The sequence below is a fragment of the Pistacia vera genome, unplaced genomic scaffold (assembly GCF_008641045.1).
Source record: "Pistacia vera cultivar Batoury unplaced genomic scaffold, PisVer_v2 Contig429, whole genome shotgun sequence".
In the NCBI taxonomy this organism is placed as follows: Eukaryota; Viridiplantae; Streptophyta; class Magnoliopsida; order Sapindales; family Anacardiaceae; genus Pistacia; species Pistacia vera.
In genome coordinates, this window is record NW_022196256.1 from 116,703 (window position 1) to 130,593 (window position 13,891).

Genomic DNA, 13,891 nt, shown 5'->3' on the forward strand with positions numbered 1-13,891 from the left:
AGAGATAAAAAATTACGACTCGCATGAGTTTTGTTTGTTTGACCGTTTTAGAGTGCCTTGCCCAAAATCATTACATTCTAACACCCTCGACACTATTCATTCAATGGGTCTTGCATCAAAAACGCTTTTTTGATGTGTTATTATTTTATGTAACATTCTTATTATTATTTCATCGTAGATTAATATTACGCTAATAAACACTTTTCACTAACTTTTTCTCACAAACGCGACGTGAGAAAAAGTTACATAAAATAATAACATCAGAAAAGCGGGAAACTGATACCGAAACAATAAAATAGATGATTGAAGAACGTAGGTAAAAAGTGATACGATAACAACCACTGAATGAAAAAACCCCTCAAAACAACTCCGAATGGCTAAAAAATGACGACTCGCATGAGTTTTGTTTCTTTGGCCGTTTTAGAGTGCCCTGCCCAAAATCATTGCATTCTACCACCCTCGACATAATTCATCCGATGGGTCCTGCATAAAAAACGCTTTTCTGATGTGTTATTATTTTATGTAACATTCTTATTATTATTTCATCTTAGATTAATACTACGCTGATAAACACTTTTCACTAACTTTTTCTCACAAACGCGACATGAGAAAAAGTTACATAAAATAATAACATCAGAAAAGCGGGAAACTGATACCGAAACAATAAAATAGACGATTGAAGAACGTAGGTAAAAAGTGATACGATAACAACCACTGAATAAAAAACCCCCTCAAAACAACTCCAAAGGGCTAAAAAATGACGACTCGCATGAGTTTTGTTTCTTTGGCTGTTTTAGAGTGCCCTGCCCAAAATCATTGCATTCTAACACCCTCGACACAATTCATCCGATGGGTCCTACATAAAAAACGCTTTTCTGATATGTTATTATTTTATGTAACATTCTTATTATTATTTCATCGTAGATTAATACTATGCTGATAAACACTTCTTACTAACTTTTTCTCACAAACGCGACGTGAGAAAAGGTTACATAAAATAATAACATCAGAAAAGCGAGAAACTGATACCAAAACAATAAATAGATGATTGAAGAACGTAGGTAAAAAGTGATACGATAACGACCACTGAATAAAAAAACCCCTCAAAACAACTCCGAAGGGCTAAAAAATGACGACTCGCATAAGTTTTGTTTCTTTGGCCGTTTCAGAGTGCCCTGCCTCAAATCATTGCATTCTAACACCCTCGACACAATTCATCCACAATCAGTCATATAATTTTTTCTCCCTCTTATAATCTCCAGAAGAGAGGTATCCACAAATGGTGTTGCATGATCTAGCGTTAACACCAATCATTTCATCCTTAAGCATTTGGTTAAAAATCTGCTCACTTTTGTCTAGATTCCAACTTCCACCAAGATTCCAAGTAAATGTTGTAAATCTTACTTGATTAGGTCGACATCTCTCAAGACACTCTGAGAAGGTCAGTCTAATCTGCATGCATGCCCAAGTTTGAGGTACTATTTGTCATCAATGTAAGATGGCAAGTGACTTCATACACTCTGTTCAAACTCTTCCATAAGGGATTCTGCAAGTTCTGTTTCCTGAGCTTTGCATAACACCTCTATGATTTTATGATATGCTGGAACACTAGCAGAACCTAGATGCTCCTTCATCTCTCTGAATATATCCAAAGATTTCATGAACTTCCCAACCTTTGCATAAGCTTCCTTTTATAACAAAAGCTTGAGTGGGGATGTCAATGTTACACTCAACTAGTTTGACCCAAATTCTTTCTGCTTCCTCCACATCCCCTCCTTTGAGCAAACTCTCAAGACAGACATAGCACTTCCTTGCCTTCCTCAATTCCTGCTTGCCGCATTTCTTCCCTTAGTGATCTATCCTTTCTTTATCTGGTGCCTTGATAGCTATGTAGCCAAATTAATCCACCATAAATAAACTTCTGTATCTCAAGTCCTGATGTGTTCAGATTGTGAAAAACAAACTCAGCTTGTTTAGGTAATGTTTTGACAAGCCTCCAGGTTTGCTCACAAGAGCTCTGAAGAGAGAATTATGCAAACTAAGACGGTTGTAACCTCCCAGTTGAATCATACGATTATAATGCTGCATGCTTCCTCCAAGGAACCTTGAACCGGTGCACTCAGATATGCAACAACCAAAATATGAAATGGATTCACAGGGCACACGTCCTTGATTAATTATTTCATCAATATCTCCCTACACTTGGAAAACTTTCTTTCCTTACCCTGTAATCTGCCAGCTTGGTAGCAAGAGCGAAATCATTGATACCAATGTTGCTGCATCTCCATTTGTACACCTGAAACATTTAACCAACAGTTTTTCAACAATAAAACCCTGCATACAGTTTAAACCCACAATGCAGGGTCAAATAACCAAAAAGAAAAAAAGTGCTCATCTACTTGATTTCTCATATAACAACAGAAATAATAAACGGCCCAATTGTCCAACAAACATAGTCATAGAGAACTTGCGGGAAACAAGGCTGTATATGACTTCATTGTTTCAAGCTTAAATTCTTCTGCACATGCGAACTTTTCCCATGAGGATTGTGGATATCAAAACACAACCATTTACAATGGCAACTACATCAGTGATTCAAGTTACAAGCAGAATCCCATTCAATTTAAACCCCAATAAAATCCCATAAACTTATGCATATTAACTCAAGTAACAGAACGTGAAACTCCAACCTGAATAAAAAAAATCATATCATCCAACCTAAAAGCAAATACAAAATCACAGAACCTCAACAACTGACTCAAACATTTTACAATTAAAACTTTGCAAGTAAGAAGCACAAGCACTGACATAATTATTAACAATCAATAAGCAATAACTATACCCTGAAGCCAGTTTCATTCTCACGAATCCGCATGCAATAACAGCCACATAAGTGGCATCGTCTTGCCTCACCACTTCTTCTGAGCGTTCAAAATCCTAACAAGCGTCCCCGCTTTATGAGCAGGCAGTTCTTTACACAACCATGCCAACTTGGCCCTTCTCCACTGCTCAGGCAACTCCTCCAGCTCCTTAACCTCCACAACGGACCCCCCAAGTGCCTCATTTCACTTCCAACATCAAAATTCAAAGACCCTTTATTGTGATTATCGTTAGATTCATTGAGTAGCCAACGTGTCATCTTCTTCTGAAGTTTCTTCGCTGGTCGACAGGTGTTCGACGAAAGTCTGTGAGGAGAGGAGGCAGCAAAGGAGCAGATAAGTAACGGGGTTTGGCGGTGGGGAGACGAAGGGTTGGCGGTGGTAGTGGAGGGAGAAAGGGAGTGAGCGGAGCAGAGAAAGAGAGGTGCGCACGGGCGAAGTGAGGGCTTGAGTCGGGTTGAATGGTTGGTTGAAAGCATGTTCGTTTTGTTTGTTTTAAGTTCCGTGTCAGTCAAACTTCTTCTCGCTTGGGGGCTCAGGGCTTGCCAATTTCACTCTTAACTTAAGTTTGCATTTTTGAATAAATATGAACTTATTGTGGTACTCCTTGGTTTCATATTAATTGACGTTTTACGAGAGTATCTTTTGCCGAATAAAATGGTTTGACTACTCAACCCTCTCTCTCTTTCTCGACGAATTCTCTTGTCCCCTCTATTCTACTTTTTCTCTGTCCTAATTTTTTCTCTCTTTCTCTATCTCTATCCCTAGATTTGGACAGGAATCGGTCCTTGTAGGCCCAAACCTAGGCCCATTTAAGACTAGTCCTAAATAAGATCAGTCACTCATGGGCCTAGGACCAGTCTCAGGCCCATGAAAAAAATCAGGACCCAGACCAGGCCCTAGCCCTGGTCAGAATGGTCCCACAGACCCAGGATCGGTCCCATGAGGTTTAGATATTTATTTCCTCCCTCAATTTCTTTTTTATATTTTGGGGGTAAACGAAATTTTATAAGGGGTTTTAGTATTTTTAGGGGTAAATTTATAATTTTTTAGACCTCGAAGATTATTTTTTATAATTTTGTAAAATTCCATTTTAGCCTCGTAAGTTATTTTATTTTAAAATTAACAGGGGGTTTTATATAATTTGATAGAGGACTATATTAAAAAAATACAAAAATTTTAGGCCTGGACCCTCCTTCTTAGGGTTGGTCTCGTTTTGAGACCAAGTCTCCTAAGTTCGGTCCTCTCAAAGACCGGTCCTAGGACTAAGTTTTAAAGCTGGGTCTTTGGGTCCGGTCCCAAATGCCCAGCTCTATCTGTCCCTCATCTCCTCTTTCTCTCTCTCTCTTTTTTTTTTTCTTTTAAATGACGGCAGTAAAAGAAAGGAGTAGAAAAGAAAATGACATATTAAATTGAATAACAGTTTCACTCTTGGATATAGTGGGAGAATCAAAATTTTCCCACTGTAATTTCATGTAAAGAATCAGCATGAGGAGAAGAATTTGTTTTCCTATAAATTATGCAGGTCTTAAAACGTCACTTAATATGAAATGGAGGGTAGTATATTCTTTCATCCACACCTTATTTTTTATATTTATTAATTATTTAATTAATTGAGATAAATTAGTTTTGCAAATAATATTTTTTTTTCTTTGTCTCCCCTAAGAGGTTTGAAAATGGACCATTATATATATATATTATTATATATATATATATATATATAGATATTCATTTGTTCACTTTTGGGTAATTGAGTGATTTGATACGGACTTTTAGGTGTAATTTATTACTTAAGAAATCTTGAGTTTGGTCTCTTCTCGGTTGTTGATAGAAATAACCACTGGAACTCTTATCAGTCTGATAGTTTTAGGGTCTGAGAAATTAGTTGAGACTGTATAAGTTGATTTGGAGACTCCCGATCACTAAAAAAAAAAAAAAAACAATTAAATTGTTGACGGGATGCGTTTTAGGGAAATTCTTAAAATTTTTTGCGCATCAACAAGGCATCACAGAAATAATAATGGGCCGGGTCGGGCATTGATATAAATGGACATATTTATCTTCACAATGGGCCAGAAAGTGGACATGTAATCTCTTCCTAAGCAAGTGCATTTGAAATTTTGTTAACAGCGCTATGGCTCTTCTAACCCCGTTATTTCAAAATTTTACATGATATGACTATAATCCCTCACGCAAATCCATATTCTATTACAAATGATTCTTCATCAAACTTTGATAACACAAACGAACATACGCTCTTTGTATATTCTAACTATATGACCGTAGTGTCATTTAGGGGTGATGGTTTCCGGGTATCCTATATTTTTTTAAGGAACGGGAAACAATCGATTTCGATTCCTAGAACATAGGTTTCGATTCTGATTCCCGTACCTGGTAATTTCAATTACCCCAAATTTTTAAAAATAACAAATACACCCTCAAAAATTATAATACACCCCCAATAATTACAAAAATCAATAAGTCTCGATTCCTATATGGGTATCCGAACCTCAGTTTTGGTTCTGGTTCTGGTTTTCGGTTTCAAAACTATAGGAATCGTAACCAAAACTGGACCGGAGAATTCTCGATTCCAATTTTTCAACCGGAACTGGACCCTATGGGGTCGGTTCCAGTTATGCCTTTTACCCATGCTCACCTTTAATGTCATGCATACCACATCCAATCTATCGTAACAGATACCCAATTTTCTTTAATAACAATTTACCTAGAAAAAATTTTTTAACACTCCTATTTAGGATGAGACACGAGTTGAGTAGCTCGCGATCTATTTGAACTCTGCTCGTCGAAAGCTTGAATTCGACTCGAAGCCAGTCGAACCAAGCTCGAGCTGGAGCGCTTGTGAACAGTATCGAGCCAAGTTCGATCCGGGCTGAGCTCGACTCTTCAGGCTCACGAGCTCGAGCGGCTCGTTTAAGCGAGCTCGAGCGTACCTTAATACTCAGAGCTCGAGCTCAAACACCGATATTGAAGCTCGACCAAACTCGGCTCAAGCTCATTACTGTTCATCACAATACTTGGCTCGGCTCGACTCGTACATATCTTTACTCCTATTACACGATTTATTTGCTGATAATAATATAATGATATGTTATATAAACGTCGTTATCATACGTGAAAATCCCATGATTGCCTGTCTCTCGACTAAACTTGTGTTTGGGAGTGCTTGTATAGAAACATCTATTTTATTTGAAAAACACATAAAACACTTCCATTTGGAAATGGGCATTGCCAGAAGGGCAATGCGAAGGGGCAAAGTGGTTTAGTTTCCTACCTATGAAGGAACCACTTTCCAGCAAACCAATAATTTTGTACTCTCTAAATCTAAATAGTATTATGAAAATCCACCACCACAATTGAAAATGACACTATTCTTAACCACTTTCTAAATAAAGACGGATAATTCTCACATTCCATAACGTTTCTTCTATCAAGACAAAAACATATAAACTTTTTTTTTTTTTTTAATTATTCAGCCCACATTCTGACTTTTCTAGTACTCTCCTTTGCCTGTTAACACTTTTTAAAAAAAAAAAAAGCCCAACTATTGTCAACTATATATTAACAATATCAACTATTACTTCTCCACCACCTTTGAGTGGTCGGCATGGCAATAGAAACTCTTGAGTGTATTACTCAGAGATCTTAATTTCGATTTTCATTAGTTATTAATAAGGATGGTCATTGGAGGGTTTACCTAGTCGTTAAAGATTAACTAAATACGCGCAGCAAGCCCAAACACCCAATTCACCAAAAAAAAAAAAAAGAAAAATTACTTCTCAATTTGGAAGTCTATTTCATTGGTAAATGGATTTCTATTATATTATTTTAACTGTTTCCACTTTTTTATTTGTTATTATATACCGGGTTTATGATATTGTGATTCTTGTAATTGTGTTCATGAAACTATGTAGATTTCTCTCATCAATAATATGACAGTTATGCCAATTATTTAACCAGTGTCTGGGTGGTGGTCACGTTAGTAATAACCTAGTATTGCCATTGTAATTAAGACAGGTGAATCGGATGCAGGGATGGGCGTTTGCCCCGGCCCGAATGGGCGGGGAATCCATGGAAATATCAGAGATAGGGCTGAGGATGGTCGTAACAAAATCCCTGACCCGGCCCCATGGAGCCCCACTTTCTTTTATTGAAAATTTTTTATATATATATATATTTTTTACAAGATTGTATAAAAAATTAGAGTTTAAATCGATTTAGTTTATCAATTTACATAGTAAATTATATTAAGATTTAATTTAGTTATATTAATTTTGTGAAAAATTAATTAATTATCAGGGCTAATTAAGCCTAAGCTTCCATACAATTGAATAATTAATCAATTTATCTGATAAATTATGTTTATATCTCTTTATATCCTGGATAGAACCGATATATCCGAAACTCGATTCTCTAAGACATCCAACTAGTTGGAAGAAAGTAGCCAGCAAGAAATTGGAATGATCTATTAATTGAGTTTGTGGCCTACTAGTGATTTAGTTTGCCCAGTTCGGTTTACTTCTATGATGCCAACGATCGGATAGATTCAAATCTCACTCAAGATTTGGTTTTTCGTCTTTCTTGATTAGAAAAGAAAAAGGCCAAACAATTGTATAATTAATCAATTTATCTGATAAATTATATTAAGATTATATATATATATATATATATTATATAATAAAAAATTAATTAATTAATAGGGTTAACTAAGTAGTCTTCATACAATTCAATAATTAATCAATTTACCTAATAACTTATGTTAAGATTAGATATAGATATATTTAATTATGTTCGGGGGGAAAATCACCGCAAGAGGAATTTCCCCGTGAAGCCCCTTTCATGGGCCGGGATAGGGATGGGAGTGATTCCATCCCTATGGGTTGGGGATGGCCCGGGGATGGTCATGGGAGTGAATATCAGGGACGGGAATGGGGTCCCCGGCCCCGACCTAGCCCGCGCCCATCCCTAATTGGATTGGGGTATTTATGTCTATAACAATATTATGACCATTTTACCTTTTAATCGGCCGATGAGTGTGCAGCCGCCAACTCCATCAATCATTGGCCGGTTTCGACATCGTTGCGACATCATACCACTACCATTCTCTTCCTCTATCATCACTCATTAAAACCCTTCAAACCTTGCTCCTATCAACTTTGCCAATTGTTGACAATCGAACGATTTGTGGAATGTGTAGTCGTCACCCCTCCAAACTTAGATTTGACCAATTCCGACCACCAAAATCCAACTTACCACCACCAAAAGACTTATCAACATTCCCTCTTCAAAAGCCCCAACAACTTGAGCCGAGTTTGCTCTCCTTTGCCACCAAATCCAAAAGTGTATTTTGGGTGGTAAACAGAATATAAACTTTGTATAATAAATTGGTATTTTGAAACTCTTGGAGTGGGAAAACATTATTAAGGCAAACCTTAGGTGAGAAAAAGTCGTTTACTCTTGTAATAATTTCATTTTATTAAATCCACCTAATTATTATCAAGATTGCAAAAATGATTTATTTTCATAGGTTTTTAATATATTTCTCTTAAGTTGTATTAAAAATTAAAAATTGTGAAAATCTGTTGAATAAAAATTTTAAATTCATATATTCTTATAGCAGCCATTTTTTCGATAATTTTAATATAAATTCAAAAAAAAATACAAAATACATAGAATACAAGCTCTACAAATTTTCTTCATCACTGTGATCGGAAACACTACCATCAGAATCAGATCCACTATAAACTGAGGTATCATCGCCTGCTTTGAGAAGGACACCTTCTTTCAAGTCATCCAAAACATAAGGTTCTATTAGTTTCCAAAACCATGAAGAATTGCTTCCCATGAAACCTATCCAAAACACTTTCCCTTTCTTCTTTACTCTGCAATCAAGAGATTGAGATTTCAAAGCTCTGACAACCTTCTCAACACCCTCGCTGTTTCCCTTCAGCTTTAATATGATATCCCCTACTGATGTTCTGTGTCCCCCATACATATACCAGTATGCCAAAACACGCGGGGATAGCCACCGATGGATTAGCTTGGGAATCATGGGCTGACCTTTTGGCCGAAACTGGTCTGCGTAAAAACCAAAGTATGAGTGTGTGATACTGGAAAACCTATATGGTATATCCTCACGACCATCATCACTCAGCTTACAAGAAGGATGTAACCACTCGTGGTACTGGTCATATAAATGTCTTCTCAAAATTGAATGCACACCAGAATTCTCATTGAACTCAAACCGGATCATGTGATTCTTCCTCCCTTCATCTGATTCAATGCACAAACCACCTAAAAGCAAACCAATTAAAATCTCTCGTTGTTCTTTATTCAACTTTATGCTTACAGGTTTCTTAACAACTTTCCTGGTCAAGCTCAACACATAGTCAATTTTTTCCATCAATGTGGACTCAATATCATACTTCTTCTGGCACATCAGATCATATATTTTTTCTCCCTTCTTATAATCTCCAGAAGAGAGGTATCCACGTAAAATGGTGTTGCATGATCTAGCGTTAACACCAATCATTTCATCCTTAAGCATTTGGTTAAAAATCTGCTCACTTTTGTCTAGATTACCAACTTCCACCAAAGATTCCAAGTAAATGTTGTAAATACTTCGATTAGGTCGACATCTCTCAAGACACTCTGAGAAGGTCAAGTCTAATCTGTCATGCATGCCCAAGTTGAGGTACATATTTGTCAGATCAATGTAAGATGGCATAAGTGACTTCATACCACTCTGTTCAAACTCTTTCATAAGGGATTCTGCAAGTTCTGTTTCCTGAGCTTTGCATAACACCTCTATGATTTTATGATATGCTGGAACACTAGCAGAACCTAGATGCTCCTTCATCTCTCTGAATATGTCCAAAGATTTCATGAACTCCCCAACCTTCGCATAAGCTTCCATTTTATAAACAAAAGCTTGAGTGGGGATGTCAATGTTACATTCAACTAGTTTGACCCAAATTCTTTCTGCTTCCTCCACATCCCCCTCCTTTGAGCAAACTCTCAAGACAGACAATAGCACTTCCTTGCCTTCCTCAATTCCTGCTTGCCGCATTTCTTCCCTTAGTGATTCTATCCTTTCTTTATCTATGGTGTCTTGATAGCTATGTAGCCAAATTAATCCACCATAAATAAACTTCTGTATCTCAAGTCCTGATGTGTTCAGATTGTGAAAAACAAACTCAGCTTGTTTAAGGTAATGTTTTGACAAGCCTCCAGGTTTGCTCACAAGAGCTCTGAAGAGAGAATTATGCAAACTAAGACGCGGTTGGTAACCTCCCAGTTGAATCATACGATTATAGATGCTGCATGCTTCCTCCAAGGAACCTTGAACCGGTGCACTCAGATATGCAACAACCAAAATATGAAATGTGGATTCACAGGGCACACGTCCTTGATTAATTATGTCATCAAATATCTCCCTACACTTGGAAAACTTTCTTTCCTTACCCATGTAATCTGCCAGCTTGGTAGCAAGAGCGAAATCATATTGATACCAATGTTGCTGCATCATCCATTTGTACACCTGAAACATTTAACCAACAGTTTTTCAACAAGAAAACCCTAGATACAGTTATAAACCCACAATGCAGGGTCAAATAACCAAAAAAGAAAAAAGTGCTCATCTACTTGATTTCTCATATAACAACAGAAAATAATAAACGGCCCAATTGTCCAACAAACATAAGTCATAGAGAACTTGCGGGAAACAAGGCATGTATATGACTTCATTGTTTCAAGCTTAAATTCTTCTGCACATGCGAACTTTTCCCATGAGGATTGTGGATATCAGAAACACAACCATTTACAATGGCAAACTACATCAGTGATTCAAAGTTAACAAGCAGAAATCCCATTCAATTTAAACCCCGATAGAATTCCAGATTTAAACCCCAATAAAATCCCATAAACTTATGCATATTAACTCAAGTAACAGAACGTGAAACTCCAACCTGAATAAAAAAAATCATATCATCCAACCTAACAAGCAAATACAAAATCACAGAGCCTCAACAACTGACTCAAACATTTTACAATTAAAAACTTTGCAAGTAAGAAGCACAAGCACTGACATAATTATTAACAATCAATAAGCAATAAACTATACCCTGAAGCCAGTTTCATTCTCACGAATCCGCATGCAATGAACAGCCACATAAGTGGCATCGTCTTGCCTCAACCACTTCTTCTGAGCGTTCAAAATCCTAACAAGCGTCCCCGCTTTATGAGCAGGCAGTTCTTTACACAACCAAGCCAACTTGGCCCTTCTCCACTGCTCAGGCAACTCCTCCAGCTCCTTAACCTCCACAACGGACCCACCCAAGTGCCTCATTTCACTTCCAACATCAAAATTCAAAGACCATTTATTGTGAATATCGTTAGATTCATTGAAGTAGCCCAACGCGTCGTCTTCTTCTGAAGTTTCTTCGCTGGTCGACAGGTGTTCGACGAAAGTACTGTGAGGAGAGGCGGCAGCAAAGGAGCGAGATAAGTAACGGGGTTTGGCGGTGGGGAGACGAAGGAGGTGGTGGCGGTGGTAGTGGAGGGAGAAAGGGAGTGAGCGGAGCAGAGAAAGAGAGGTGCGCACGGGCGAAGTGAGGGCTTGAGTCGGGTTGAATGGGTTGGTTGAAAGCATGTTCGTTTTGTTTAGTTTTAAGTTCCGTGTCAGTCAAACTTCTTCTCGCTTGGGGGCTCAAGGGCTTGCCAATTTCACTCTTATACTTAAGTTTGCATTTTTGAATAAATATGAACTTATGTGGTACTCCTTGGTTTCATATTAATTGACGTTTTACGAGAGTATCTTTTTGCCGAAATAAAATGGTTTGACTACTCAACCCTCTCTCTCTTTCTCGACGAATTCTCTTGTCCCCTCTATTCTACTTTTTCTCTGTCCTAATTTTTTCTCTCTTTCTCTATCTCTATCCCTAGAGTTGGACAGGAATCGGTCCCTTGTAGGCCCAAACCTAGGCCCATTTAAGACTAGTCCTAAATAAGATCAGTCACTCATGGGCCTAGGACCAGTCTCAGGCCCATGAGAAAAATCAGGACCCAGACCAGGCCCTAGCCCTGGTCAGGAATGGTCCCACAGACCCAGGATCGGTCCCATGAGGTTTAGATAATTTTATTTTCCTCCCTCAATTTCTTTTTTATATTTTGGGGGTAAAACGAAATTTTATAAGGGGTTTTTAGTATTTTTAGGGGTAAAATTTATAAATTTTTTAGACCTCGAAGATTATTTTTTATAAATTTTGTAAAATTCCATTTTAGCCTCGTAAGTTATATTTATTTTAAAATTAACAGGGGGTTTTATATAATTTGATAGAGGACTATATTAAAAAAATACAAAAAAATTTAGGCCTGGACCCTCCTTCTTAGGGTTGGTCTCGTTTTGAGACCAAGTCTCCTAAGTTCGGTCCTCTCAAAGACCGGTCCTAGGACTAAGTTTTAAAGCTGGGTCTTTGGGTCCGGTCCCAAATGCCCAGCTCTATCTGTCCCTCATCTCCTCTTTCTCTCTCTCTCTTTTTTTTTTTCTTTTAAATGACGGCAGTAAAAGAAAGGAGTAGAAGAAAGAAAATGACATATTAAATTGAATAACAGTTTCACTCATGGATATAGTAGGAGAATCAAAATTTTCCGCAATTTCAGTGAAAGAATCAGCATGAGGAGAGAGAAATTTGTTTTCCTATAAATTATGCAAGGTCTTAAAACGTCACTTAATATGAAATGGAGGGAGTATTATTCTTTCATCCACACCTTATTTATTTATATTTATTAATTATTTAATTAATTGAGATATATTAGTTTATGCAAAGAATTTTTTTTTTTCTTTGTCTCCCCTAAGAGGTTTGAAAATGGACCATTATATATATATATTGCTGTCTAGTATAAACTATTATATATAGATATTCATTTGTTCACTTTTGGGTAATTGAGTGATTTGATACGGACTTTTAGGTGTTATATTACTTAAGAATCTTGAGTTTGAGTCTCTTTCTCGGTTGTTGATAGAAATAACCTGGAATCTTATCAGTCTGATAGTTTTAGGGTCTGAGAAATGTTGAGACATGTATAAGTTGATTTGGAGACTCCCGATCCTAAAAAAAAAAAAAAAAAATTAAATTGTTGACGGATGCGTTATTAGGGAAATTCTATAAATTTTTGCCATCAACAAGGCACACAGAACTATAATGGGCCGGGTCGGCCATTGATATAAATGGACCATATTTATCTTTCACAATGGGCCAGAAAGTGGACATGTGAATCTCTTCCTAAGCAAGTCCATTTGAAATTTTGTTAACAGCACTATGGCTCTTCTAACCCCGTTATTTCAAAATTTTACATGATATGACTATAATACCCTCATGCAAATCCATAGTCTATTAACAAATGATTCTTCAATCAAACTTTGATAACACAAACGAACATACACTCTTTGATATATTCTAACTATACGACCATAATGTCATTTAGGGGTGATCGGTTTCAGGTATCTTATATTTTTTTAAGGAATGAGAACTAGTCAATTTCGATTCCTATAACATAGGTTTCGATTTTGATTCCCAGTACTTGGGTAAATTTCAATTACCCCAAATTTTTGAAAAATAACAAATACATCCTCAAAAATTATAAATACACCCCCAATAATTTATGAAAAATATAATTTAGTCTCGATTCCTACCTAGGTACTAGGACCTCAGTTCCAATTCTAGTTCCCGATTCCAGCATTATAGGAATCGTAACCAGAACCAGACCTGAGAATTTTCGATTCCAATTTTCCATAACCGGAGCCTAACCCTGATGGGGTCGATTTCGACTCTACATTTGACCCATGCTCACCCTTAATGTCATCCATACCACATCCAATCTATCGTAACAGATACTCATTTTTCTTTAATAACAATTTACCTAGAAAACAATTTTAACACTCCTATTACACGAGTTATCTGCTAATAATAATATAATGATATGTTATATAAAAC

At 36.9% G+C, this 13,891-nt stretch overlaps 1 protein-coding gene and 1 pseudogene across 1 annotated transcript; both read right to left on the reverse strand.

Annotated features, from left to right (window-relative positions):
* Positions 1–1,224: 1,224 nt before the first annotated feature.
* On the reverse strand, positions 1,225–3,358 carry LOC116143311 (annotated as a pseudogene).
* A 5,161-nt stretch (positions 3,359–8,519) lies between these two features.
* Positions 8,520–11,615, reverse strand: LOC116143304 (pentatricopeptide repeat-containing protein At2g15820, chloroplastic-like). Its single transcript, XM_031428764.1, has 2 exons — positions 11,020–11,615; positions 8,520–10,437 (listed from the first exon to the last, which is right to left on the reverse strand). The coding sequence occupies exons 1-2, from the start codon at positions 11,545–11,547 to the stop codon at positions 8,581–8,583; spliced, it is 2,385 nt and encodes a 794-aa protein (XP_031284624.1). The 5' UTR covers positions 11,548–11,615; the 3' UTR covers positions 8,520–8,580.
* Positions 11,616–13,891: the final 2,276 nt, after the last annotated feature.